Below are 25885 nucleotides of genomic sequence, written 5' to 3'. Positions count from 1 at the left end.
TTAATCCTGCCTCTGGCTGACCTTGGAAGGAAAGAATCCTTGGAGACCAGAAATCCAAGGAGAAGAAAATTCATGTATATTAGCAATGATCGATTCCAAGGAAAGATCCCATACTTCCAATGACTTTAGGCTCTGAAATTAAGCTTGCCCTGTGTTCAAATTCCAGGTTTCCCTCTGGCCACCTGTGTGCCCTGGAACAAGCCACACTCCATGCTCCATGGTGCTCTACTTTGTCATCCAAAAATTTGTTTTTCTTAATGGCATGGATAGTAATACTTTACAAGGTCCGAGACTACTTTGTTATCTGTTGTATTCTAGCGTTTGGGACGGTGTCTGGCACTTAGTATGTGTTGATTGAATTGAGTACTAGGGGCGCTAGGCTCAGAGCCACGTGCTTGAACTCAAATGGTCATTGAATTAATCCCCCGAGGCTTTGCAGTAACCCTGTGTTAATTCTTCAAGGAATGATGAAAGAGTTGAGGAGGGACTTCCCAGCTCTCAGGGTTGGGAGATGTGTGACGCGGGATTTCTTATCTCGACCAAGTGATGTCAAGTCACCGATGCTGTTTCCTCATCTGTAAAATGGGAATAATGAGAGTACTTCAAAGAGTTGGTTGTTCTGGGGATTAAATGTGGTAACATTTGTGAAGCGCTTTCTCAGAACCGGACCCGGCACATAGTAAGTGCTCAATAAACGTTCTCTATAGGCGAAGGATGGGGAAGGTGTGCTTGAGCCCAGGGTCCTCATTGCAGCCTGGGGAGCTGGGTTCCTCCGGCAGCGGTGGGAAGGGGCGTGGCCAACCCATAAGGGGCGTGATCTAGGCTTCAAAGGCAAACCAATGGGGCACTGAGGGGCGGGGCCCTAACCGGCATGGGCGTGACCTCGCGCGGGTGGGCGGGGCCAGGCCGCTGTGGGAGCCTCCGGGAAGAAGATGCTCGGGCCAGCAGCCACAGCCAGCCCCGCCGCCGCTGCCGCTTGTGCCCGCCGCCCCCCGCGTCCCTACTAGCGCCCGCCTCCACCTCCCACCTCCGGCCCCCCGCCCCGAGCAGGGTCTGGGGGGCTCGGCCCTCGGCCCGGGGTAGCAAACAAGGGAGTCCCGTTCCTCCAGTGGCGCGGCGGGTCTCCGAGCTCCCTGATCTTGAGAGAGACCCCACCCCTCAGTTTTCTCCGGACCCCATCGGCGAGACCCCCTTGGCCCTCCTATACTGCTCACATCCGCTCTCTTGCCTCTGTCAGCCCCCCAAGAACCAGCTCCCTCCCTCCTGCCCTCTCCGGGGGTTCCCCCTCCCCCTCCCTTCGCCGCCGCCCCCTCCCCCTCCCATATCCCCTTCCCTCCCCCTCCCTCCCCCTCCCCCGGCCCCCCCCCACCATGAGGATGATGGCCGCCGGCGCGGTGCACGGCCTCTTCACGGCCTCCGCGGCCCCGCAGCCGCCGCCGCCCCCGCCGCCGCCGCCGCAGCCCCAGCCTCCCCAGCAGCCGTCGCCGCCGCCACAGCAGCCGCCGCCGCCGCCGCCGCCGCAGCCGCCGCAGCAGCAGCAGCCGCCGCCCCAGGCCCCCCCCATGGAGCCCGAGGCCCCGGATTCTCGCAAGAGGCCCCTCGAAACGCCCCCCGAGGTGGTCTGCACCAAGCGCAGCAACACGGGAGGTGAGAAAGGGCTGCGCTCGGGTTGAGGGAGCGACAGAGGCCTCGCCTTTCTCCATCCTCCGCTCTCCCCAGTTGGCAGGTGCAAGGGCTCTGGGGAGGGCAAGGGCGCCCCTCCCTAGACCCGGAACCGAGAGGGGAGTTTGGCAGGGTCCGGACCCCCTCCCCTTCTGGCCGAGGCCCGGGGCTGGGAGCTTTGTCTGCGACGAGAGGGCTTGGAGGGGGAGGGGGTGGTAAGTGTCCTTGGGGGGGCGGAAAAGATGGGGGGCGTGGGTCCCTCTGAGCCGGTGTCTGTGTCCTTGAGGGGTGTGTGGTGTGTGACCCTTTCGGGGCAGGGGTGTTCCCCGGCTGGCTGGCGTGTCCTCGCGGGGGGAGGGGAAGGAGTAGAGGAGGCCTGTAGACCCGGAGCTTCCCAGCCTCCTTCCCTGGGGATGTCCTGAGGAAGGGTTGTCCCGAAGGGAGGCATGTGTGGGCCGCGGGCGGAATTGTGCGTGGGACAAGCTGGGTGGGTGTGTTGGGTGAGATGGAGGGATGGTAGGTGTGTAAAGCTGGTGGGAGAACGTGTGGCTGGGACAGGTGTGTGTGTGTGTGTGTGTGTGTTCGTGTGTGCTTGTGGGCCCTGTGAGGCCTGAATGTGTGACATTAGGGATCATGGGTATGACAGGAAAAGAGGGTGTGTGTGTGTGTAAGAGACAGGGCGAGATGTGAGGGGCTGGGATCCATGTTTGAGACCCTTGAAGGGGTGGGTTTGTGTAACAAGGGAAAGTGTGTGCATGTTACCCCAATAGGGGCTGTGGCAAGTGATACACGGGTGAGAGGATGTGTGTGACATGCAGGGGGGTGTGGGGGGGCCCCGAATGGGCTGACTCCGGCTGTGAGCCACGAGAGGCTGTGTGGGTCGGGAGAAGGCAGCTCAGTGTGTGTGTGACACAGGCGCGTCTGCGGTGGGGTGGGACCAAGAGAAGCTAGTGAGGGTCTATGACAAGCAAATGGTGTGGGTGTGACTCCAGAGAGGCGGTGGCTGGGTGTGACACATGGAGGTGTGCAACGGTGACATCAGAGGGGGTGTGTGCGGCAAGGGGAGGTGGGTGTGTGACGAGGAAGAGGTTGGGGCTCTGTGGGTGAAACGCACAAGGGTGTGTGGCAGGGACCATGTGCAGATGACACCCAAGGGGTATGAAAAGGGAAGGAGGGTGTGTATGACAGCCGAGTGTGTGTGTATTTGTAAGAGGGAGAGAGGTGTGTGTGTGTGTGAAATGGTGGAGTGCATGACACCAGCGAGGTGTGGAAGAGGGGGTGTGTATGTCAAGGGAGTGTGTGTGTGTGTGTGTGTGTGTGCGCGTGTGTGTGTGTAATGGCTGAATGACCCCACGGAAGGTGTGTGTGTGTGTAAGACAAGAGGGGCCCTCACTGTGTGTGCGACCTGGGAAGGGCCGCGTCCTGGAGAATGAAAGGCAAGCTGGGGACGCTAGGTATTTGTCTCAGGGAGCAGGTAGGGCTTGTGCGGGTCCTCAGAGCCCAGCCGGATAGCTCCCTGGAAGGAAGGAGACCCCAGAGCAGACAAGCCCCTCCCGGCGGTCACCTTGGCCAAAATCTCGGCTTCCTCCGGCGGCCTTTTCCTCCGGATGGGAGCGGGATGGCCTCCGGCAGAATGCACCCTTCCCACGCTGACAGGCGCTTTAGTGGGTCGGGTGGGGACCTCCCACATCCTCCCCTCAGATGAACGCAGTCGCAGTCGAGTCTCTTCCTCCCATCCCAGGACTCCCCGCATCCCTGTCCACGTGGGACAGGAATTGGGGACCCCCTGGCCGTCTATGAGGATGTCCAGCAGAAATTGGAGGAAAAGGAAGTTGGGGGAGGGGTTGGGAGCGAGTTTCCTGTCCTTCTTCCTGCTCCCCCACCCCCAGCACACACATGAATGTGGCCCCACTGACTTCCTTCCCTCCTTCCTGTCCCACTGCCATTCCCAGTCCTCCAGAGGGTCAGGGACCCAGGTGGTCCCTGAGCCCAGCCTGCCAGTCCAGCCCCACCTCCACTGGGGGGCGGGTGCATCCATTCCTCTCTTAAAGGGGCTGAGATGCTCAAAATCAGATCACTCGGAGCGGCACAACCTATCAATAGAGATGCTGCCAAAGATTGTCAGGCCCCAGTACTTGGCACCTACTTGGAGTCAGAGGCTCTGAGATATGGGGTAATTTCCCAATAATTCCTCCAGGGAGAGGATCTGAGCTGCTTATTCAGATGAATAAAACTGAGGCTCAGGAAAATGAAGCCGCTTGCCCACAGTCACTGAGCTCGTCCCTGGTGCAGCTGGGATCCGGTCAGCCCTGGGTGCCGGGTTCCAGAGCTCATGTGCTTCACTCTCGCCAGCGAGGAAACTAGGATGAGCCCTCAGGGACCGCTCCTCCAGCCTCTGCCGCCTCGCCTCCCCTCCCATTGACCTATGGGTAAACTGAGGCCCAGAATGCAAAGGGACAACCCTGCATTTACAGAAACACGCAGGGGCAGGGCTGGGCAAGGGTCTGGGACTTTGAAAGGTGACACTGTCGTGACTGTGGGACGCTGGGTCAGCCCCGCCCCTTTTCTGCGCCTCAGTGTTACCATCTGCCAAATTGCGAAATAATAACCACAAGGATAATAATAATAATAATAAAAAGCAACCAATGTAATTGCTGAATGCCTTCCATGCAGTATTTCATTTAATTCTTCCAACAGTCTATGATGTCATAATAATAACAATAATAAATTATAATAATGGCTAACACTGATGGTCTACAGTGTGCCAGGAATAATTCTGGAAAACACTTCGTGCGGACCAGTCATGGAATCCCCACAATTGTTATGGCGTCCGTCTTACAGATGGCAAACCGAGGCACAGAGAAGTTAAGTAACTTGCCGAGGTCAGTCAGCTAATAAGAGGCAGAGCCATGATTCGAACTCGGGAGGCTGGCTGCACTGTGTGGGTGGACACTATAGCGAACCCCATTTTCAGGTGAGGAAACAGGCTCAGAGGGATGAGGCACTCCTCCACTCCTCGGGGGTGTCACAGCCTGCCGCTCCTGCCCCGGTCTTGGGGGCTGAGAGGAGATGGTGGCTCTTAAAACTGGCTTCTGGGCACTGTGACTGGCAGGCAGCGCCATGGGGAGGGACATGAGGCACTAAGGACAGGAGCCATTGGGTGAAGAGTTGGATGGAAACTCCAGTTAGGAAAAACAAACAAATGACCCCAGTCTGACGGGACAGAGGCAGAGAGTGTCCCCCCTGAGTACAGTTGATAACCCTAAAGGTCTCACTAGAATGGCCCCCATAGTTCTGACTGTATTGCCACCTCTGCCACCTCTATATAAAAAAAAGAAACTTACGCACGCTCACATACGACTCACACGTCACACCTCACACCCCAGACGTAGTTTACACCAGCCACGTCTTGCTCCCAACACCCCTCCCTCTTTAACACAAAGACAATGGCCTGAGGTGAGAGCCCTAGGGTGAGACCTTCCAGGGTCCAGCTCATCACTGTCGTGTGCTTGGTGTGGGACCTTCAGACAAGTTATTTAATTGCTCTAAGCCTCAGTCTCCTCACCTGAAAAGGGGGGACTGTAAGATCTCCCTCTGCCTCTCCGGGCTGCCGTGTGGGTTAGATGAGATCGCATGTGTGAAGTACGTAGCACGAGGCCTGGCAGATGATAAGCACTCAATAAACAATAGCTGTCATTTTCCAAACTTATTATTATTGTTATTATTATTATCACCCCTGAGAACATCATAGTGCTGTTTTCACCCCTCAGTGGTGATCCGCCCCAAGGAAGTCATACCCCACCCACCTTTCTCTCCCTCGGAAACAGTGTCACAACACAAAGACAGCATCACACCTTCTGGCATGTCGTCCCCTGCGGGGCACACTCTAGGAGTAGTACATTTCTCACACGAACGGGCAACACCATCATTCATAGAAAGACCTCGCCCGCCTGACGCCCTGCACTCTCAGCAGTACCACCCACACCTCGCCCCCCATCTCTTGTCGCTCACCAGCAGCACCTTCACACGCCCCTAGGACATCAGCACCATGCCCCAGCTTTGTAGTACCTCCGTAGAACATGTGACACCTCCACCCCTGACCCCCAGACTGGAGCAGATACCATGAGTACAACACCCCAACTCTGGCTCCCCCAGACACACTATCACTGCAAGCAACACCTCGACAACATACACCCCTTTCATCCTACCTTTGGCATTAATGAACCCCCTTCCAGATCAAAGCCATTTTTCAGGGTCGACCGTCTGACAGTAAAAAGCGTGTCCCAGGTCTTTTGGGTGGGTAAGCGTCATTTAGAGAGAGGGCAGGGAGTTTTGGTTGCTGTCTGGAAGGCTACAGGAACACTTCTGGGGAGGGCGGGCACACAGGGCGGGGTGGGAGAACAGAGACTCATCAAGGCTAGAAGGGGGAGGACAGCGCCTTCCCAAGGTGGAGGTGGTTGGAACTACAGCCGCAGAGACACAGATTAATCAGGAGAGGAAGTTGGCATCTTTAATTCTTCAGTCCCTGTCATGAGTAGAGGGGGCTGCCTGGACCCCAGGGAAAGCTGAAAGGGGAGGGTATGGGTGGGTGGAAAGTTCTGACATCTAGATTCTGCTTCAGTAGATGGAAAAATTTTTCCCAGGCAGAGTCTGGATTGTTCAAACAGGGTGGGACGGACGGCGCTTGGGGGCTCCAGGTTCCGCTGAGGTACACATGTCTCTCCTTGCTGCAAGGCAGGCTGGGAAATAGAGGCCTGTCATCTTCCCAGGGGAAGTGGGACTCACAGGATAAAGTGCCCCCAAATAGGAAGGACATGTAAGTTCTCAAGAGAACTGGACTAATGGCCACAATGGGGACTTCTGGGACCTCGAGTTCTGAGCTGGAACGGTGGGAGGTCTCAGCTGGTCCCTCTCCACAGGAGACTGGCCTGAGGTCAGGGCTCCAGATCTCCACTAGTCTGATACATCGACCATCCACAAGGTGGTTTACGGGGGTCCACAGACAAACTTTCTGACCACTGCATGTTCATATGAATGCGCTCTGTGGGGGAAAACAACATAACCAGCCCTTCAGACTCCAATTACTCGTAATGATTTTTTAATATCCTCTAACTCATTGCATTTAAATGTGACAAGTGAGTGAATTTAAAGTAAAGGGACCGCCTGTCTTGTTCCTGGATATATCCCCAGCACCTAAAACAAGGCCATGCACACAGTGGGTGCCCGGGAAGGATGTGTGGGAAGACGGGAGTGAAGAGGGAGAGAAGAAGGACAGGAATAAGAGTACAGAGGGATGGGAGAAGGGCAAAATTCAAGAAGGTGGCAGGAGGGAGAAATGTTACAGAGATGCTGAGGCAGGACGCTGGGGGCAGGGTCTCACTTCGACCAGTGAGCGGACGTTCCTCCTCCAAGAAGCAGGGAAAGCCGGGCAGCCCGTCCTGGTGGGCAAGGGGATGGAGGCAGTGGCCTCCCGCCTCCTTTTTGTGTTTCCCTGCAAAACCCCAAACCTTGCAGGCTCATTCCCCTGTTTATAGAGCACTTACTGTGTGCTAGGCACTGTGACAAGAACTTCACCTGTATTCATGAAGCGGGTAATGATGACGATGACGATGATGATGATGATGATGATGCCTGACATTTCTCAAGTGCTCTGTGTGCCCGAGACCCCGCTAAGTACTCTTAGCACGATCATGTCCTCATTTTACGGATGAGAAAACTGAGGCCCAAATTGGTGAAGCCACTTGCTCAGGGCCACACAGGCTTTCAGTGACAAAATTCGCCCTCAGTCTAGGGCTGTTTCTGGCATTTCCCACGGGACTTCTGACAAAACCTGGGAAGTGTGAGAAAGGGCACAGGAAACGGGGTGGGGATGTGCCTAGTTTTCTTCAGAGCAGAGGAGTCTCCTCAGTCTTCAAGAGGGAAGCTGGCGCAGAGGTCCTGGCTGGAGAGAAGATGGGGAATGGAGTCAGAGGAGGAAAGAGGACAGAGCCCTGGCGAGAGGGATGCACCTCCCTGCTACTGACCCTCCCGGAGATAGAGAACCAGCCCCCATCTCTGTGACGGGTTTAGGGACAGGGCAGGCAGGGGTCCCTCTCTGGGAGCCCAGGAAAGAAAGTGAATGGGGGCAGGGGCAGGCTGATGGATGGGTAGGCACCCTGGTGGGTGGGGCTAATTACCTAATAGGCTTAATGGTCTGATTAGGCAAGTTTAAGAAGATTGCCTTGGGCTCAGGGAAACCCCTTAATTCTGGGCCCCCTCCCCATGCAAGCAAAGTCATATCCAACTCTCGCCCCCCAGGCCCTTATTTTAACACATCAGGGAACCCAGAACCTTCTATCTGAAGGGACCAAGTGGAGATGCGCAGGTCCCCCTGCCCTGCCCCCACTTTTACTAGCACAGTTTCTCTTTTATCTGCTCTGCATGTTGGCGTTTCATGGGAGAACATTGAAAATAGGTTTCCTCTGCTTAAAAGAAACAGTTGAAAACCACTGGGGGATGGTTGAAGACCTTAAGCTTTGGAAACAGAGTGACCTGGCTCCCCTCCCATCTTTCCCCCCATGTTTATTGCATGCTTACTACTGCTGGGCTCTGGTGAGTCCCTGGAACACAAAGCAAAGCCCCATTGACATGAGCCACGACGGGCTTCTCTGATACATTGCTCCAAATGCATGGAACAGAAGTCCATCCCCTCCTTGGAGCTCACGGAAAGCTTCCAAGAATAAGAGGCATTTGAATGTGGATCTAAAGGACAAGATGAATTCACTGGGCAGTTGTGGGGGGTGGAGTTTCAGGCAAAGAGAATGTGCAAAGGTCCTGAGGTGAGATGGAGGAAGAAATGGTGGAGGATCAAAAAGAAAAATATTCCCAGTGCCCCTAAAGAAAGATGAGGACCTGAAGCTGGAAAGGTGGGCGGGGCCAAATCACCAAGGGACTTATATTGAGAAGGCTCCAGAATTTGTATCCTGGAAGGACTTAAGGCCAATAGTTTGGTGAGAAGGTGGGAGGGCTAGGGGCTTGCGTTGAGCCTGCATTAATAAAGTGCTTTACACATGGCCAAGAAAACTGGTCCATAACAAGCAATGGGCAAAGCCCCACAAGCACCCTTGGCACCAGCTTGCTACCTCAGGTCTGAGACTGACTGTCCTTGAACACGCTGGTCTTTGGCCACCAGCCGAAAAGGGTGTTAAGCAAAGGCGGGCCAAGACTGAAGCAGAACTGCATTTGAATTTCAGCCCAGCGACTAAATGTCTTGGTGCCCTTGGGCTAGTGCCTGTTCTTCTCTTGAGTCCCTCTGTGCCTCAGTTTCCTCTTTTGTATGGAGCTCATTGTACCCACCTCACTGGTAGGTTCTGAGGAATGGATGAGATCAAGCTTGCACAGCACTACAGCACCAGGTCCATAGTGAGTGTTGAGAACAAAGCCGGAACGCAGCCCTCCTCCCCCGTCGCCCCTCGTCGCCTCAGACCACCATCACCTCCTGCCCAGACCAGCGCAGTCACCTCTTCCCTGGGCTCCCAGCTCTCCCACCCTTGTACTTCTCACAGTCTGCTCCCCTCCTGAGCGTCAGAGGGACCTTTCTTTTTTTAAAAGATTTTATTGATTTTTCAGAGAGAGGGGAAGGAGGGAGAAAAACACCCATCGGTTGCCTCCTGCACAACCCCAACCGGGGACCTGGCCTGCAGCACAGGCATGAGCCCTGACCAGGATTTGACCTTTTGGTTTGAAGGTCAGTGCTCAACCCACTGGGCCACACCAGCCAAGACATCAGAGGGATCTTCTGGAAACCTAAATCAGATCACATCTCTCCTCTGCTCAGATCGCTCTGTGGCTTCCATCTTGCTTGGAGTAGAAATCAAAGATCTCATCGTGGCCACGAGCCTGAACACCCACCACTACCGCCACCCCTCTGAGCCCCTTCTCCTCCCGCTGTCCTCTCTCACTTACCATCGGCCACAGGCCACCTCCTTCTCCCCTGAGCAACCCAGGCATAACTCCACTGCAGGGCCTTTGTACTTGCCCCTCTTCCGCAAAGCCACGTGGTTCCGTTCCCCTCCCCAGCCAGGAGACAGTACCTCATAATGGTTCAGAGCAAGGACTCTGGAGCCAAGTCGGCTCCAAATCTCAGCCGCGCCATCTACTAGCTGTGTGAACTGGGTCCATTTCTTCACCTTTGCTTCCCATCTCTAGAATAGGTTTTTTTAAGTACCTCCCTCATTGCATCAGTGTGAAAATGAAAAGAACTGGTATTTGTAAGTACTTGGGGGAGAGTCCGGCCCGTATTAGGTGCTGTAGAGCGTTTGATAAACAAAGAAAGCCACATCCTCTGGGAGGCCTTTCCTGGACACCGTGTCCGACAGCGCAGCCTCTACACTCCTCATCGCCTTTCCTGCCTCTTTTTGTTTCCCTGGTACTCACCGCCGTCTGTCTCCCCCCTCTAGAAGAATGTAGCTGTGCAAGCTCTTGGCTGAGTCACTGAAACTCTTTGGCCTTATGTCACTCGTGGAATCAGGGAGCTTTGTCTGTTTTCTTCGTGGCTGTTTCACTAGAACAGCGCCAAGCTCATCGCAGGCGCTTAGTAACTGCTTGTGGAGTGAATGAATGAATGAATGAATGGTCATCATTATTTTCCTTACTGCTACTCTCACGGCCACTGATTGCTCCTGTACGTTACTGTGATCCCAGTGGTTTCCTAGGGCACCCCATGCTGGTGCCTGAAGACGGGAAGGGGTACCGCTAAGGGTGAAGACCCCTCTGCCACTCCCCTGTCCACTGACTCTCCTCCCACCCTGTGCCCCTGCAGAGGAAGGCGAATACTTCCTGAAGGTGCTGATCCCTAGCTACGCAGCGGGCTCCATCATTGGCAAGGGCGGGCAGACCATCGTGCAGCTACAGAAGGAGACAGGAGCCACCATCAAGCTCTCCAAGTCCAAAGACTTCTATCCCGGTAAGCCTCTGCCCAGGACTCTGCCCTAGGCCCCCATCCCTCCAACCTGGGTCCTGATGAGAGGGAGGGGCTGCCCCAGGGGCAGGGAGAGTGGGGGGGCGCTTCCCCTCCCCCTAAGGGGAGGAAACAGAGCTGCCCTCAGCCCCCGGGGCCAGGCCCGAGCAGATGGGGGTGGGGGCAGGGCCAGACAATGGACCTACTGCATATTCATGAGCTCATTTGCATGATGTGCCGACAGATGTGCCCCTTCCCACACACCTGCCCCTCTGGGTCAGTTGGAGGAGGCTGTGGGGGTGGCAGGTGTTAGGGTGTTCCTTGGGGCTTGGGGGGCCAGCCAGCCATATCACACACACCCCCACCTTCCCTCCGGATTTCTCTGCTACCCCAACCTGGGTCTCACTGGTTTTCCATCTATGTCATCCTTTACGTGTGTCCTCATTTTATCTCTGGCTCTCCCACTTTCTGTTCCCTTGGTCTCCCTCCCCGCCGGCCCCTCTCTGTCTCGGGCTGTTCTCTCGGCTTCCTCCTCTCTGGCTCTGCCTGGGTATCCCGCACCTCTCTCACTCCTTCCACCTCTCCTACTCTCTCATTTTTCTTTCTCTTGCGTCCCTAACTCTCCGTTCAGCCGCCCATTGCGCCGGTGTTGAGTAGCACCCCTCAGCTGATCATCCCTTGCTGGTTGCCCCGCGTTCCTTTCTGCCTCTGCTTGCCCATCTCTCCTTTACATTTCTCTCCCTCTCCTAACCCTCAGCTCCCCCGGGTGTTGTTTTGTTTTGATTTTTCTCCTCTCTCCAGACTCAGACTTTTTTCCGCCTCTCCTCCATCTCTGTCTCCCTCCCCCGAACCGTACGTTTGTCAAGGCCTCTCTACTCTCTCTAATCCCTCTTCGTATCTCTCACCCCTACATGTCTCCGTCCCAGACCAATGCCTGATCTAGGGATCCAGGGAAGGCCCCTCAGACTATCGCATCTTTGGCCCAGCACTGGTTCTAGTTCGTCCTTAATCCCCTTGGATTTTTTAGGTCAAACACCAGAGCTGGAGCTTAGGGTCGGGACACATTCATATCCTCCCTCCTCTCTCTTTCTCCACCCTTTCTCCACCCCACCCACCTCCCAGCTCAGTAAGCAGCTTTGGCTAGAGGTTTAGAGAACAGTCCAGGGACCCAAGCAAACCCCCTTTTCTCTTCTACTCTGGCCCCGTTTCCCCCACACCCTTCCAGCCCATAAGATACGGATAAGACCTCTGCTTGGGACATTCACCCGAGGACATTTGGATGACATTCTGTGACATGAGACACATCATCACCTCCCAACTCAGTGATACACCCCACAGACCAGGCAGCTGGGAACCCCGGAGGATGGGACAGTCATTGACTCTCCTTGGACAAACACAATTCAAACAAACAGCATAAGCCAGCATCTCTCTCCAGCCCTCGGACGTGTGACCAGCCTCCCTCCCTGCTCCAGGTCATATGGCCAATGCCGGCTCCTGACTCAGAGACACAGGACGCAGCCCACTATATCCCAGTCCTGTCCCTAGGACTTCCCAGGACCCGCAGGAGCACAAGAAATAAGATGCTGCGGCTCGAAACAAATAACGTATTTCCCTCTGCTTCTGGCTGACACCCTTTCATTCTTTCACTCAACACACAGTCTCTGAGCAGCTCCTCTCTGCCACCCTGTGCTGGACAAAGATGGGAACACAGCAGTGACCAACACGGCCCAGCCTTGCCCTCTCAAATCGCACGCCCCTGTAGGGAAGACGGGCCCAACACAAGTGACCGTCCAGGGTGGTCAGAGCAAGATGGGGAAGCCCAGGGGATGGTGGGAGCCCAGATGGGGCACTCGACTCAGCCTGGGACGGTCAGGAAGGGCTTCCTGGAGGAGGAGCCCAGAACAACAAGTAAAAGTGAGCTAGGTAAAGAGCAGTGAGGGGTGTTCCAGGAAGATAAAAGAGCACCTTCTAAGGCGTGGGGGAAGGTAGTTTATTCGGTGTGGCTGAACCATAGAGAGCAGGCGAGAGATGGAAAGGGTCCTCTAGGCCTAGCAGGACCACACACGCACAGAACACACACTGCCTTTGTATGTCTAATACAAGACCTACCTGGCCCGTAACCTCAAGGGAGGTGCAGGGGGAGGGCGGAACACAAAGAGGGCCCCCTCCTTGTTATAGGAAACCCCAAGCCCCAGATTCAGTCCTTTCAGATTTCCGAGACCCAGAAAGAGGGAGGTCCCTGCCTGAAGCCGCACAGATGCCTGCGCACTCACCCAGACACCCTTGCAATTCTGAAGTCCCTCTGAATTTGAGCACTTCCCTGGACCCTACCCCCAGGAGGAAAGCAGACACTTGTACTTTCTAAAAAAAGAAAAAGAAAAAAAATTATTGATTTATAATACATGTGCACCAAAGTGCAAAATCCTAAGTGACTCTTACTAAATTCATACCTATTCTTTTTTACTATCAAAACTGCAAAGGCAAAACTGCAGTCATGTTATGCCTCCCTTCCCATCCCACACACACGCATGCGCACATACTTCGTGCCCCCCAATTTAGTGCAGGGTGGTGTAGTGGTTAAAAGCTCAGGCTCTGAAGCCAGACACCTGGGTTCAAAACCTTTTGATCTGTTACTATTGGCTCAGCAAACTTGGACAAACCCCAAAGCTTCTCTGTGCCTCAGTGTCCTTAGTAGTAAGCCAGGAATATCGCCTGCCTTAAATATTAAAGTGAACAAGTATATATAAAGTGCTCAGAATGGTGCCTGGTGCTTGGTGTTATGTAAGCACCGGCTGTTATTATTGGACATCCTTTCAGAGTTTAACTGAGCCCCACAAAACCCCTCTGGACCGGGGTTAAGAACTACGAGGGGGTGGGAGGTCACAGATTCTCTGAGCTGGAAGGAAACGTCACCGTGATGGAGAGGCTGACCACCTTATCCAGGCTCTCCCTGGGGCCACCCCAAACCGCCCCCCAGTTCCCACCCTGACCCACACCCTTTCCTATTTACACCCAGACGGAGGCAGCCTGAGAGCTGACTCACCGTTGGCTCAGACCAAGCCATTGTTCTGGGGTGGCAGGGAGTAAGAGTTAGGAACAGTGGCCCAAAGGAGATGGAGGATATCAATTACACAAGTGACCCAAGACAGTGACACCCACTCACTGTCATGCCAGGCTGAGAGATGGCAGGTGAGGGGTCAGAGTAATAGCATCAGCATGACTGGAATGCCCATAGGATGCTGGACACTCACCCCAAGTGTCCTAGACACTCAGGCACACAGAGCCTGGCGCACACTCCAGACCTTTTATAGAGCCAGGGAGCTAACTGATCCTACGGACAGAGTCCCACCCGGGGACAGACACACACGTGCCCCACATACCAAACATGGCCAGCTCACGCAGGCCCTCACATTCTCCGGCCAGCCAGTCATAGCAGAGTCGTCTTTGTCTGGCTGTACTACATACACCACACACACACACACACACACACACACACATGCCCTCCAAACAGTCTTAACATCCTGACACCTGGATGAAAGAAAGAGACGCCTGTTGGTCTCTTCCGTTCACACACATCAGTCGTAGTCTTGTCTATATCCTATACACACAGTCACTCATATACATGCATATCACACACCCATAATCAAAATAGTCTTTTGAACACCTAGGGTGTCCAGCTGTCTCTTTCCCTTACACACCTGTACACACATAGGCAGACACACACACACACTGTCATATAGTTTCAAAGAGGTAGACATTCGTTGTACAGCCTCAACGTTGCTTCGTGAGATTCTTTGTTTCTTTCTCTCAAACTCTCATGGTATACTTAGCCTTGAACATCCCAGCGACGCTCCAAGTCTTTCTCACATGCAGGAATACACACAAACCTCTTTCCTGGAATCACTGTGTCATGCAGTCTGTTTATATCTCATCTCTCCTGCTTTTCTCTTATACACACGTACACGGATAAAGACCATTTAACCCGTCCTGCCCAAGTATGCACACGCACATGTGTGCACACACACCGCTCAGCCACACAGACTCACAGAGAGACTCACACTGCTCGCAGTGCCACCCGGAGTGTCTCTCCCACACACATATCCCAACACCATGCAGAGTTGGCTTCTCTTCTCCCCACTGCCCGACACACCCCGCCCCCCAGACACGGACACACAGGGTTATGATGCCTAGGTCAGAACCGCAGCCAGTAGCTGGAGAATCTCCAGCAAAGGCACCCAGCCATCCAGTGCCCACTCTTCCAGGAGTTGCCTTTGACCCCCTTGGCTCTCTCCTGTGTCCACACCCCTGCCCTCCCCCACCCCTCAGCCCTCCATCTGGTGGGTCCAGACAGGCACTCAGGCCTCTCTTCTGTCTCCCCCATCCCCCAGCCCTTCCCCATCCTCTCCAAAAGCCCAGAGGCCCTCGCTGCAGGCTTTCAGGGGTTGCCATGGCAACGGGGCCTCGTCCCTCATCCCCCTGGGGGTGGGCTGAGGACCCGGCCAGCCAGACCGATAAGGGGGTTCCAGTTACTGTGGCAACCGTTGCAGGCCTGAGCTCTCCCGCTTCTAGAAGGGGGGAGCGAGTGAATGGTTGCCAAAGCAACGAGGAGCCGGCAAGGACTGGGAAGAGGCAGCTGAGCCCTGTCTTCCCTGCCCAGGGCTGCTGTGGGCATCCAAAAGCACTTAAGCATCATTCTTCCATCCCCTGGGGTTGTTTTAGGGGAGGGCAATGAAGTACAGATTATAAAACAGGGATTGCACTCACTCCCACAGTACCCACCGTGGCCTGGGAGCCCATGCCAGCTTGGCCAGGCTTATTATGTGACCACTCCTTGGACCTCCGTTTTCTCTGTCCATTAAATGGGGCCTGTCTCTTCCTTGCTCAACAGGAACCACAGAGCGAGTATGCCTGGTACAGGGCACAGCAGAGGCCTTGAATGCTGTGCACAGCTTTATTGCCGAGAAGGTCCGAGAAATCCCACAAGCGATGACCAAACCTGAGGTGGTCAACATCCTTCAACCCCAAACCACGATGAACCCCGACAGAGCCAAGCAGGTCAGCAGGGGCAGACTAGGTTTCCGTAAAGCTGGTGAGGTTCCGGAGAAGACATCATTGGATTGTTACAGGGGTTCAATGGGATAATGTCGATAAAATGTTTATCAATCAAATACATAGCAGTGGTAGTATCGTTATTACTAGGGAGGCCGCCTAGGGACCGCAGACCTCGTGATTAAGAGGGGATGTGAAGGTCCGGGAGAAGCTGGCCCACAACGCCGTTCTTATCCTTTCTTATCCCTCCTTCCTGGGACTCTCCTTGTCCTCTTCCTCTCTCCACCTCATCCCATTGTCTCTCGGAGCAACCTGCCTCCACTTCCTGTTCTCACCGGAAGTGACCTCAGCGACAGCCTATCCACAGCCCGAAGAGCTTAGCCTCTCACGCTCCCTCTCTCCGTCGATTACTCTTTGGGAGTAGCCACCATTTTGGAGGAACGGTGTTTCGTTAGTGAGAGAGCGGGCGGGTCCCTCTCCTACACAGCCCTCTCTAGAAAAGGAAGGAAGGAGGAGGGCAACACCTCTCGGTTGCCTCAGTTACAGGGAAGCGGTGGCGGAGGGGCGTGGCAGGGAGCGGACCAATAGCTTGCTAAGCCTCTCCGGTTGCCATGACCACGGTGGCGCAGGGCAGGTGGGCTGGCGGCAAAGCCCCTGGCCGCTCCGTCCCGAGGGTAGGGGCTAAGGCGGAGGGGAACGCGAGCTGGCCGCGCACTCTCCCGTTCTCTCTCCCTCGTCCCTCTCCCACATTCTTGCACACGCGATGCAAAGGGGCGAGAAGCCCCAGGCAGGAGGACAGGCCACCTGTGAGGGTTCCTTCATGTCTGCCTACAAGCAAGGACAAAAGAGAGGGCCTCAGTGAAAAGAAATCTGGAATTCTTGGGAATTCTTGTGGCCCTGAGCTGGGGAAGACCAGGGGCTGAGCTCCTCCTGGCTTGTTGGAAAGCCCTGGAAGGATGCTGCCCAGCAGATCGTCCCAAAAAAGGACGGCGGGTTTGGGACGTGGCGCGCGGCCGCTGTCCTTGGTGCTGAAGCGGCTCCGCCTCTTGCCCCTGCCCGGCCTTGCCCACCAAGCGCGCCACAGTTTACAAGGAAGCCAGGGTATTGTCTCTTTCCTCCGCCCTGGTCCCTGCCACAAGGGACCCTGGGTTCATCAAGAGCTTGTACATGTTGTAGGGAAAATGGGGTCAGCACCATCTGTGCCTGAACCTCCCACCCCACTCCAGGAACTCTGAGACAGTGGAGTCAAAGAGTTCTACAACCAGGATTTGTCCTCTGCCTCATTACCCCAGGGCTCCAGAGAATGAGGGAGATAATGACTGGAGGCTCAGACCCTGGAGTCATGTGTCGAGTTGAATTTTACTGTGATACTTCTTACCTGTGTGACCTTGAGCAAGTGACTCGATTTTTCCATGCCTCATTTTCTCATCTATAATGTGGGTTTCATAATGGCACCTGCTTAAGGGTGGTAGTTGGTGTTCACTGATGTTCGAGAAGCACTTAGCATGTATGCCTAATACATAGAAAGTTCTCAAAAAAATTAGGTGTTCTTACTGTTATTAGGGGATTTTGGACTCAGGAAACAGGTCTGTCTATTCTCTTTTTGCCGTGGACTTGCTGGGTTACTCTGGGTCTTCTGTAAGCCTCAGTGTGGAAGCTGGGCCAAGCCCAGGATTATCAACTGAAATGCCTCCAGGATGCAGAAAGGGAACATGAAGGATTGAGGATCGTGGTTTTATCATAGAGGTTTAATGCCACCCCTTAATGGGGGCAGCTGCTGACTCAACTGCACTTGATACGTGCCCTTTGGGAGTGTGAACATAGTGTTGCCACATCTTCCATATTTTTAAAAAGGCCAGAAATATTTGAAATCAACTAATTTTTAAAGGTCAGCTTCGCTTTTAAAACACTGTGTGGCTCTAGGCAGGCCATGGCCTAGGGACTACCCGTTTGCCACCAGTCTTACTAGACCAATGAGTCTCGGTCCTGGGTGGTATCTGAATTTACCTGAGTAGCTTACAATATATATTCCATGGTCCCTGCCCTGAATCAAAATTTCTGGGGCCAAAGCCTGGGAATCTGAATCTGGACTCTGGCCTGGGATCCCGGCTCTACTGTTCATTATCTGTGTTACCTTGAGTAAGTTACTAAACCTCTCTGTGCTTTTATTTCCCAGTCTATAAAAAGTGATAATAATAGCACATCCTTTGTAAGATTGTTGCTAAGACTAAGTAAGTTACCATAGGAAAGTTTAGAAAAGTGCCTGGCACATGGGAAGCACCGTGAGCTGCTACTGCTGCTGCTAGTATTGCAGTTATTGTTATTGTTGTAGTTATTACTATTAGTTTAAAATCTCCAGACTTGCAAATCACTGGGACAAATGATCTCTAAGGTCCTTCCAGCTCTAACATGCCCACAATTCTATGGCTCTGTGAATCTAGGATTCTAGGGATATATTATTCTAAGATTCTACTGGTCTAACATCCCGAGACTCCAGGATTCTATGGAACGGCCCCTGCGGATCTCTCCAAGATGCTGTGGTTTTCACTCTGGGCCTCTCATGCAGGCAGCTCCTGTTTTCTGAGGGCTTCCCATGTGCCAGGTACTAGGCGGTCTCTTTAGTCATTGACTGATCCCTCTCACTGTATGGAGTAGCTGTAATTATGTCAGTGTGGGAGGTGAGGGAACTGAAGCATTTGCTTTCACTATTTCCAGGTGATCAGTTTTTTGGGTGAAGGGGTCCCGTCCTTCCCCCATTGCTCTGAAATGCTGTGCCGCATACCAAATACCTCTTTGCTCTCAGGTCTGGTTTTGTACATTCTTTTGTTCTCTCCCCTTCGCTTGTCAGACTTCTTATTTTCTAATGACTTTTTTGAAAAGTCCTTAAAAGAAGCCCCATACCCATTAACAGTCACTTTCTGTTCCCCCGGCCCCTCCCAGCCCCTTCCCACCACAGATGATTTTGGTGTCTATTCTGGATACTTCATATAAATTAAATGATATTTATGTGGTCTAGCTTCTTTCCCTTAACAGAATGTTTTTAAGATCGATCCATATTTTAGCACATATCAAAACTTCATTTTTACGGCCAAATTATATTTCATTGTATGGCTATAACACAGTTTGTCTGTTCATCGGTTGGTAGAAATTCAGGTTGCTCCTGCTTTTTCGCTCTTATAAATAACGCTGTTAATAACATATATGTGGACATATGTTTTCAGTTCTCTTGAGTATATACCTAAGGGTGAAATTACTGGTTCACGGGATAAATTACGTTTAACCTTTTGAAAAACTGCCAGACTGTTTTCCAAAGTGGCTGTAACACAGATGTGAGATTTTTTTTTTTAAAGATTTCATTTATTTTTAGAGAGAGGGGAGAGGAGGGAGAAAGAGAGGGAGAGAAACAACAGTGTGTGATCGCCTCTCACACGCCCCCTACTGGGGACCTGGCCCACAACCCAGGCATGTGCCCTGACTGGGAATCGAATCAGCGACCGTTTGGTTCGCAGGCCAGCATTCAATCCACTGAGCTGCACCAGCCAGGGCAGATATGAGATTTAAATCCAGGTATGTCTATGGGTAACAGTGACAACAACCATTTCTTGAGTATCCACTATGGGCATATATTAATGCCACACTTACTTGGCACCCTATGCTTGACACATAATACATGCTCAGCAAATGTTGCTTGTTTGAATGAATGTGTAGTGACATGCCCTCAGGGGCCAAGAAGAAACATGACCGAGGGGGGTAGCCAAGTGTATCCCAGCGGTGCTAGGCTCTGTGAGTCGCCTGAAGGGCAGCCACACTCAGTTCTGGCTAATTATGGCCATGCCTGAATTTCAGGCATGATCTCAATTGGGCCTCACAATCATCCTAAGGAGGAGGTATGAATGTCCCCACTTTACAGATGAGAAAACTGAGTCTCAAAGAGGTTAAATCCCTTGCCTAGCCTCAGCGATGGAACCAGGATTTGAACCTGAGCAGGTGTCTCCAGAGTTCAAGGCAGCTTTTCAGAGGTGTGTCGTACACAGACTACAGACTAGTGGCCTGGCTACTACGCAGTGGTTCTTAGACATTTTTTAAGAGGTTGCCAAGATTGAAAATCTTGGATGCTTCACATATGAAAACTCAGAATGTCCCGTTAATCTAGAAAACAGCGGGGGGGCTGAGTTTGATAACCCAAATGCGTAGCATCCTAACACATACCCACGACCCCCACGACCCCCACCCCCACGACCACCAACACCACCCCCCCAAAACCATCACCACCCCCAAGATCACCCCCCCGACCAAGGGATATACACGTGGTTTTGTTCACCCACCCTTTGCTGAGTGTGGGCCAGGCACTCCTCTACACACCGAGAACTCAGGGGTAAACAGCACAGGCGAAAATCTCTCCCCCGTGGATCTTAAATTTTTTCAACAGAATATGGTAAATCTTCTATCAGGAACAGAAAATAAGTAAATAAGTGAAATATATAGGGAGACTTGAGGTGATAAACACATAATACAATATACAGACGATGTATTATAAAATCATACACCTGAAACCTATATAATTTATTAACCAATGTCACTCCAATAAATAAAACAAAAAAGAAAAAATAAAAATTGGTTAGATGGAAAATAAATAAGTACAATATATAAGATGTCAGAGAGTGAAAAGTGCTATGAAGAAAAATCACACAGAGACGAGGGAAAGGGATTATTGAGGTGTTTATATTTATTTTATTGTTCTATTACAGTTGCCCCAACTTTCCCCCGTTGCTCTCCCCTTCCCTGCCCACCCCTGGCTCCTACCGTCAATCATGTATTTATATTTTTTCTCCTGACTTTTTACTTTGAAAATGTTTAGAGAACAGCACTGACTGATGTGGCTCAGTGGGTTGGGTGTCGTCCTGCAAACCAAAAGGCCGCTGGTTCGATTCCTAGTCAGGGCACATGCCTGGGTTGTGGGCCAGGTTCCCCCAGTTGGGGGCATGTGAGAGGCAACAGATCAACATTTCTCTCCCTTTCTTTCTCCCTCCCTCCCCCTCACTCTAAAAATAAATTTAAAAAATCTTTTAAAACAACGTTTAAAAACAGCACAATGAACTCCCTATACGCTGCACTTAAAATCACCAGTTGTTAACATTTGCTTTATCACTATGTACACACACACACTTGTTTGGTTTTTTGTTTGTTTGTTACTGTTCCATTTGAAAATAAGTTGTAGACCTCATGACTCTTCACCCCTAAATACTTTAGCATATATCTCTCGAGAGTAAGGACAGTCTCCTATATTAATATAGTACTATTATCATACCTACAAAAATTAATACTAATTCCATACCATTATAAAAAGTCTATGTTCTAATTGCCCCAAACTATCTTTTATAGCTATAGTGTACATATTCTTTTTTTCTTTTTGGTGCCAAAACCTGGAAGCCAAAGAATATGTATTTTTCTGTCCAAGGTTCAGTCACATCACATTTGGTTGTTACACCTGATTAGTCTCTTTTGATCTAGAGTAGTTGAGGATAGATTTCTGCAGGTAGAGGCAGCGGCATGGCTGATCGGATGCTGAGTGAGGGGGAAAGAGAGGACACCTAGTCGTGGGCCTGCGCGATGGACAGGTGCCTTTCTGTGTGCTGGAATGAGGAAGGTCACGGCAGGGACACATTGGAAAAGATGTGAAGTTCCATTTTGGACTTTTAAGTTTGGGGTGTCCTTTCAACATCGTACTGGAGCCGTGAGGTTAGCAGTTGGGCATGAGTGTTGGGGTGTCTGTGCTGGGGACATAGCGTAGGCAAATAAACAGGTTTTGGTCATTGGGTGGTCAGGGAATGCCTCTCTGGGGGTGCATTTGTGCAAAGACCTGAATGAAGGGAGGGGCGAGCCGCCTCCTCTGGGAAGGAGTGTTCCAGGCGCAGGCACAGCAGGTGCAACAGCCCCCGAATCTGGCAAGTTAGAGGGCCCGCAGGGAGCCTGGTGTGTCTGCAGTGGGGTCAGCAAGGGGGAGGGAGGGCAGAGGTGAAGTCAAAGAGATTGACAAGGATCAGCCTGCAGAGCAGCGTGCGGTTCTCAGCCTCGTCGGACCCAATGCCTTCTTTCTCCTACACATATTTCCCATGCCCACCTTACTCTCTGAAATTATATATAAAAATATGAGACATAACTAGATCTGTAAGACTTTTACATTTTTATTCAGATCTAAGTCATATACATAGAATTCACTCTAAAGTGCAGTCCAGTGGTTTTATTCTGCTGAGTTGTGTGTCCATCACCTCGATCACTTTTAGAACATCTCATTTCCTCAAAAAGAAATCTTGGTCCCTTTGGCTATCACCCCTCAGCCCCCCCAGTTCCCCGCCCCCAGCCCTAAGCGGCCACTAATCTACTTTCTGTCTCTCTAGCTCTGCCTTTTCTGAGCATTCATATAAGTGGAATCATACAGTGCGTAGCCTCTTGTGCCTGGTGCGTTCACACAGCATGTTTTCTAGGTTCATCCATGCCATAGCATATATCAGTACTTCATTCATTTCAGTTGATTGCCAAATAATATTTTGTTGTATGGATGAACATTTTCTTTATCCCATTAGATTTTTTAAATAAAGGAGAAATGAAAGTAAGGTGATGTGTTATAAAATCAGATGAATTTTAATAGGCAGATGCTCAGCCAGAACCCTAGTAGCAAAAATAACGAAATAGTCAGCTGCTCATACCTAACATGGCGTGAGTGAGCCAGCGACAAATGCAGTGATCCAGAGGGTGGTATGGGAAACTTAAATGACACGAGTGGCATTACTGCTGTTGCCACAGTTTTCTAAAGTGACAAAAGATTCTTGAAAAAGCTCAGAACAAAACAAAGTACAATTTTTCCCTTGATTTGCTGAGCGTTGCACTCCTGGAAATCTCAGTAGATCTTAAATAAAAATAAAATACTTGGCACTTAAACATGTATCATGGGCTCAGATTTATAAACAGTCTCTTTACAACGTGAATGTCCAGGGGGACATTCAAAAGTCATAGAGGACCTCGGATGGTTCATTGTAAGGAGCTGCTTCTCTTATTCTGGGTGCGAACATCTGTGGCCCTGCCCACTGAACGCCCATACCTGCCCCTAGTCATTGTGATAACCGAAACTGTTCCCACAAATTTCCCAAATATGCCCAGGGTCTGGCGGGAGGGTGGAGGGGAGAGGCAGAGGTGAGCGCCTCAGGGGCTAGAATCCACAGGAGATGTCAAAGGAGACATTGAATTTTGAATATCCCCACTGGAAGTTCGATTGATCAATTTCGTGGCTGCACGGGACGGTCCTCTAGAACAGGGGACCCGCATGTTTGAGTGGCCGCCCCCCTCCCTGCCCGCTCGGCTGTCTGGGTTCGCTGTCTTCATGCTACACCGCGGACAACTGTGTGAGATGGCGAGGGCCTCCGGAACGGCGCGCCACACGCTTGACGGCTTACACAACAGAAATTTATTTTCTTCCAATTCCGGAGGCTAAAAGTCTGCAATCAAAAGGTTGACAGGGCTGGTTTCTTCTGACGCCTCTCTCCTTGGCTTGTAGGTGGCTGTCCTCTTCCTGTGTGTTCAATCTGTGTGTTTGTGTCCTCATCTCTTTTTATAAGGACACCAGTCCTGTTGGGTTGGGCCCCCCTAATGCCCTCACTGAGACTTAGTCACCTCCTTACAGGCCCATCTCCACATACCGCCACTGAGGTACTAAGGGTTAAGACTTCTCATACTGGGGGTGAAGGGAGGAATAATTAGGCCCATAACAACAAAGCGGTTAAGCAGAGGACCCTGTCGACCCTGGACCCTGTCGTGGGGAGGGAAGCACAATGGGGCAGGAGTCCCTGAGGCTGAATGTCAGTTCCTTCGCTGTCTGGGTGACCTGGGAGCAAGTCCCTTCACCTCTCAGGCCTCAAGTGGCTCATCTGTAAAGCAAAACTAATGATGCCTCTTCTGGGACTCAGAAGACTTCATGATATAGAAGGGCTGTGGCCAGCTTGGAGCAGAGGCCTGGCGGGCCCCGCTGGGCCAGCCATTAGGTCTTTGAGGTGCTGGATGGGGAGGGAGGTCCCAGGGGTCCTGGGGGCATGAGGCAGGGTGGCTGAGAGGCTACTGGGGGGTTGAGGGGACTTGGAGTATTAGCTGTTTTCGAACCAACTAATATGGAAAAATTCTGATATTTTTAACAACCAGTAGGACCATACTGGTCATATCAAGGGGGCCGGATTTGGGACACTTGACAGCAGGGGCAAGAGTGACACTGATACTGCCTTTCGGGCCCAGTTACCGCCCTAACCACCCTCCCCTCGCTGCCCACGCAGGCCAAGCTGATCGTCCCCAACAGCACTGCGGGCCTGATCATCGGCAAGGGGGGCGCAACAGTGAAAGCTGTGATGGAACAGTCGGGGGCCTGGGTGCAGCTGTCCCAGAAGCCGGAGGGCATCAACCTGCAGGAGCGCGTGGTGACAGTCAGCGGCGAACCGGAGCAGGTGCACAAGGCCGTGAGCGCCATCGTGCAGAAGGTACAGGAGGACCCCCAGAGCAGCAGCTGCCTCAACATCAGCTACGCCAACGTGGCTGGCCCCGTGGCCAACTCCAACCCCACCGGCTCACCATATGCCAGCCCCGCCGATGTGCTGCCTGCCGCGGCCGCCGCCTCAGCTGCCGCCGCCTCCGGCCTGCTGGGCCCCGCAGGGTTGGCGGGCGTGGGTGCCTTTCCCGCCGCCCTGCCTGCCTTCTCAGGCACCGACCTGCTGGCCATCAGCACGGCGCTTAACACGCTGGCCAGTTACGGCTACAACACCAACTCCCTTGGCCTGGGCCTCAACTCGGCCGCAGCCTCTGGGGTCCTGGCCGCCGTGGCCGCTGGTGCCAACCCTGCCGCTGCCGCCGCTGCCAACCTCCTTGCATCCTACGCAGGTGAGGCGGGGGCCGGGCCAGCCGGAGGGGCTGCTCCACCTCCACCCCCGCCTCCCGGAGCCCTGGGGTCCTTTGCATTGGCCGCAGCCGCCAATGGCTACCTTGGGGCCGGGGCAGGTGGTGGGGCAGGCGGCGGGGGTGGCCCGCTCGTGGCCGCTGCAGCCGCAGCCGGGGCGGCTGGTGGCTTCCTGACAGCAGAGAAGTTGGCAGCTGAGAGTGCCAAGGAGCTGGTGGAGATTGCGGTGCCTGAGAACCTGGTGGGAGCCATCCTGGGCAAGGGGGGCAAGACGTTGGTGGAGTACCAGGAGCTGACAGGCGCCCGAATCCAGATCTCCAAGAAGGGCGAGTTCCTGCCAGGCACGCGGAACCGGCGGGTCACCATCACGGGCAGCCCCGCGGCCACGCAAGCCGCTCAATACCTCATCAGCCAGCGGGTTACCTATGAGCAGGGAGTGAGGGCCTCAAACCCCCAGAAAGTGGGATGAGGCCTGTGGTGTGTGCTCCCACCCTTCTCCCTGTTCCTCCTCTTCCTCCTCCTCCTCTGCCTCCTCCTCCTCCTCCCCCCCAACTCTTGACCTCAGCTCGGTGTGGTCCTGCTCTTCCTGAGATTGAGGCTGGGGTAGGTCCGACTGCTCCCCCTCCGTCTGGTAGTCCTAGGCAGGATTGAGAGATGGCTGGGGATGGAGCCCAGGAGCTCCCTCCCTGGCCCGTGAACTGACCCCTCCTTCCTTCCTCCCTGTGCTTGGCTGGGCCTGACTCTCCTCTCCCAGGGCCCAGGTCTGTGTGATATCTGTATATATTGCATTTTGTTGATTTTAATAGAAAACAAAGCGTTATTTTCTCTTTCTTTCCCTCCTTTTTTTTTTTCAGTAAGGACTCCCCCCCCCCCTTTATAAGTTTTTGTTTCCATATGGGAGGAGGGGAGGGAGCCTCTGGGTCACCTAGAATGAGGGGTCTCCCTAAAATAATACCCCACCTCTCTCGCTTGCAGTTCCAGATCGAGCGATGTGATGGGAGGAGAGGTAGCAGGCGTCTGAGCTGAAGTGGGGCGCTTGGAGCGGGGACCACAGAGTTCCCAGCTTGTCTCAGCTGCTCTCCCCCCACTGCAGTCGCCCCCTCCTAGGTGGGACTTTGAACTCTTTTGTTGTCAGGTTGTGTGGGTTGGGGTGGGCGGGTGCTCTGCTGCTGGGAATGAGGCCGGCTCTCGGACTGGGCCAATCCAGCGGGCAAGACTCTTGTGAAAGGCTGGAGCAACTGCCCGTGGCATCTCCTATGGCTTTTCCTAAAGGAGTGGGAATGATGTGATGTAACGTTGTGATG

The 25885-nt window shown here is 53.1% G+C and overlaps 1 protein-coding gene across 1 annotated transcript; it reads left to right on the top strand.

Moving 5' to 3' along the window:
* The first annotated feature begins 1547 nt into the window (after positions 1-1547).
* NOVA2 (NOVA alternative splicing regulator 2) lies at positions 1548-25398 on the top strand. The gene is made up of 4 exons (XM_054588482.1): positions 1548-1647; positions 10463-10606; positions 15489-15655; positions 23968-25398. Exons 1-4 carry the CDS (start codon positions 1563-1565, stop codon positions 25048-25050), a joined length of 1479 nt encoding a protein of 492 aa, XP_054444457.1. The 5' UTR covers positions 1548-1562; the 3' UTR covers positions 25051-25398.
* The last annotated feature ends 487 nt before the right edge of the window (positions 25399-25885 follow it).

The sequence above is a fragment of the Pteronotus mesoamericanus genome, unplaced genomic scaffold (genome assembly GCF_021234165.1).
Source record: "Pteronotus mesoamericanus isolate MK-2021 breed Mesoamerican mustached bat unplaced genomic scaffold, CSHL_Meso_final scaffold_137, whole genome shotgun sequence".
Lineage (NCBI taxonomy): Eukaryota > Metazoa > Chordata > Mammalia > Chiroptera > Mormoopidae > Pteronotus > Pteronotus mesoamericanus.
Note: the sequence above shows the minus strand (reverse complement) of the source record. Positions and strands in the feature narration are given on the sequence as shown.

Coding starts and splice junctions, on each gene's coding strand:
- NOVA2 (XM_054588482.1), top strand. CDS start 1,563: ATGGAGCCCGAGGCCCCGGATTCTCGCAAGAGGCCCCTCGAAACGCCC. Junction 10,607..15,488: donor GTCCAAAGACTTCTATCCCG/GTAAGCCTCTGC, acceptor CTTGCTCAACAG/GAACCACAGAGCGAGTATGC. Junction 15,656..23,967: donor ACCCCGACAGAGCCAAGCAG/GTCAGCAGGGGC, acceptor CTGCCCACGCAG/GCCAAGCTGATCGTCCCCAA.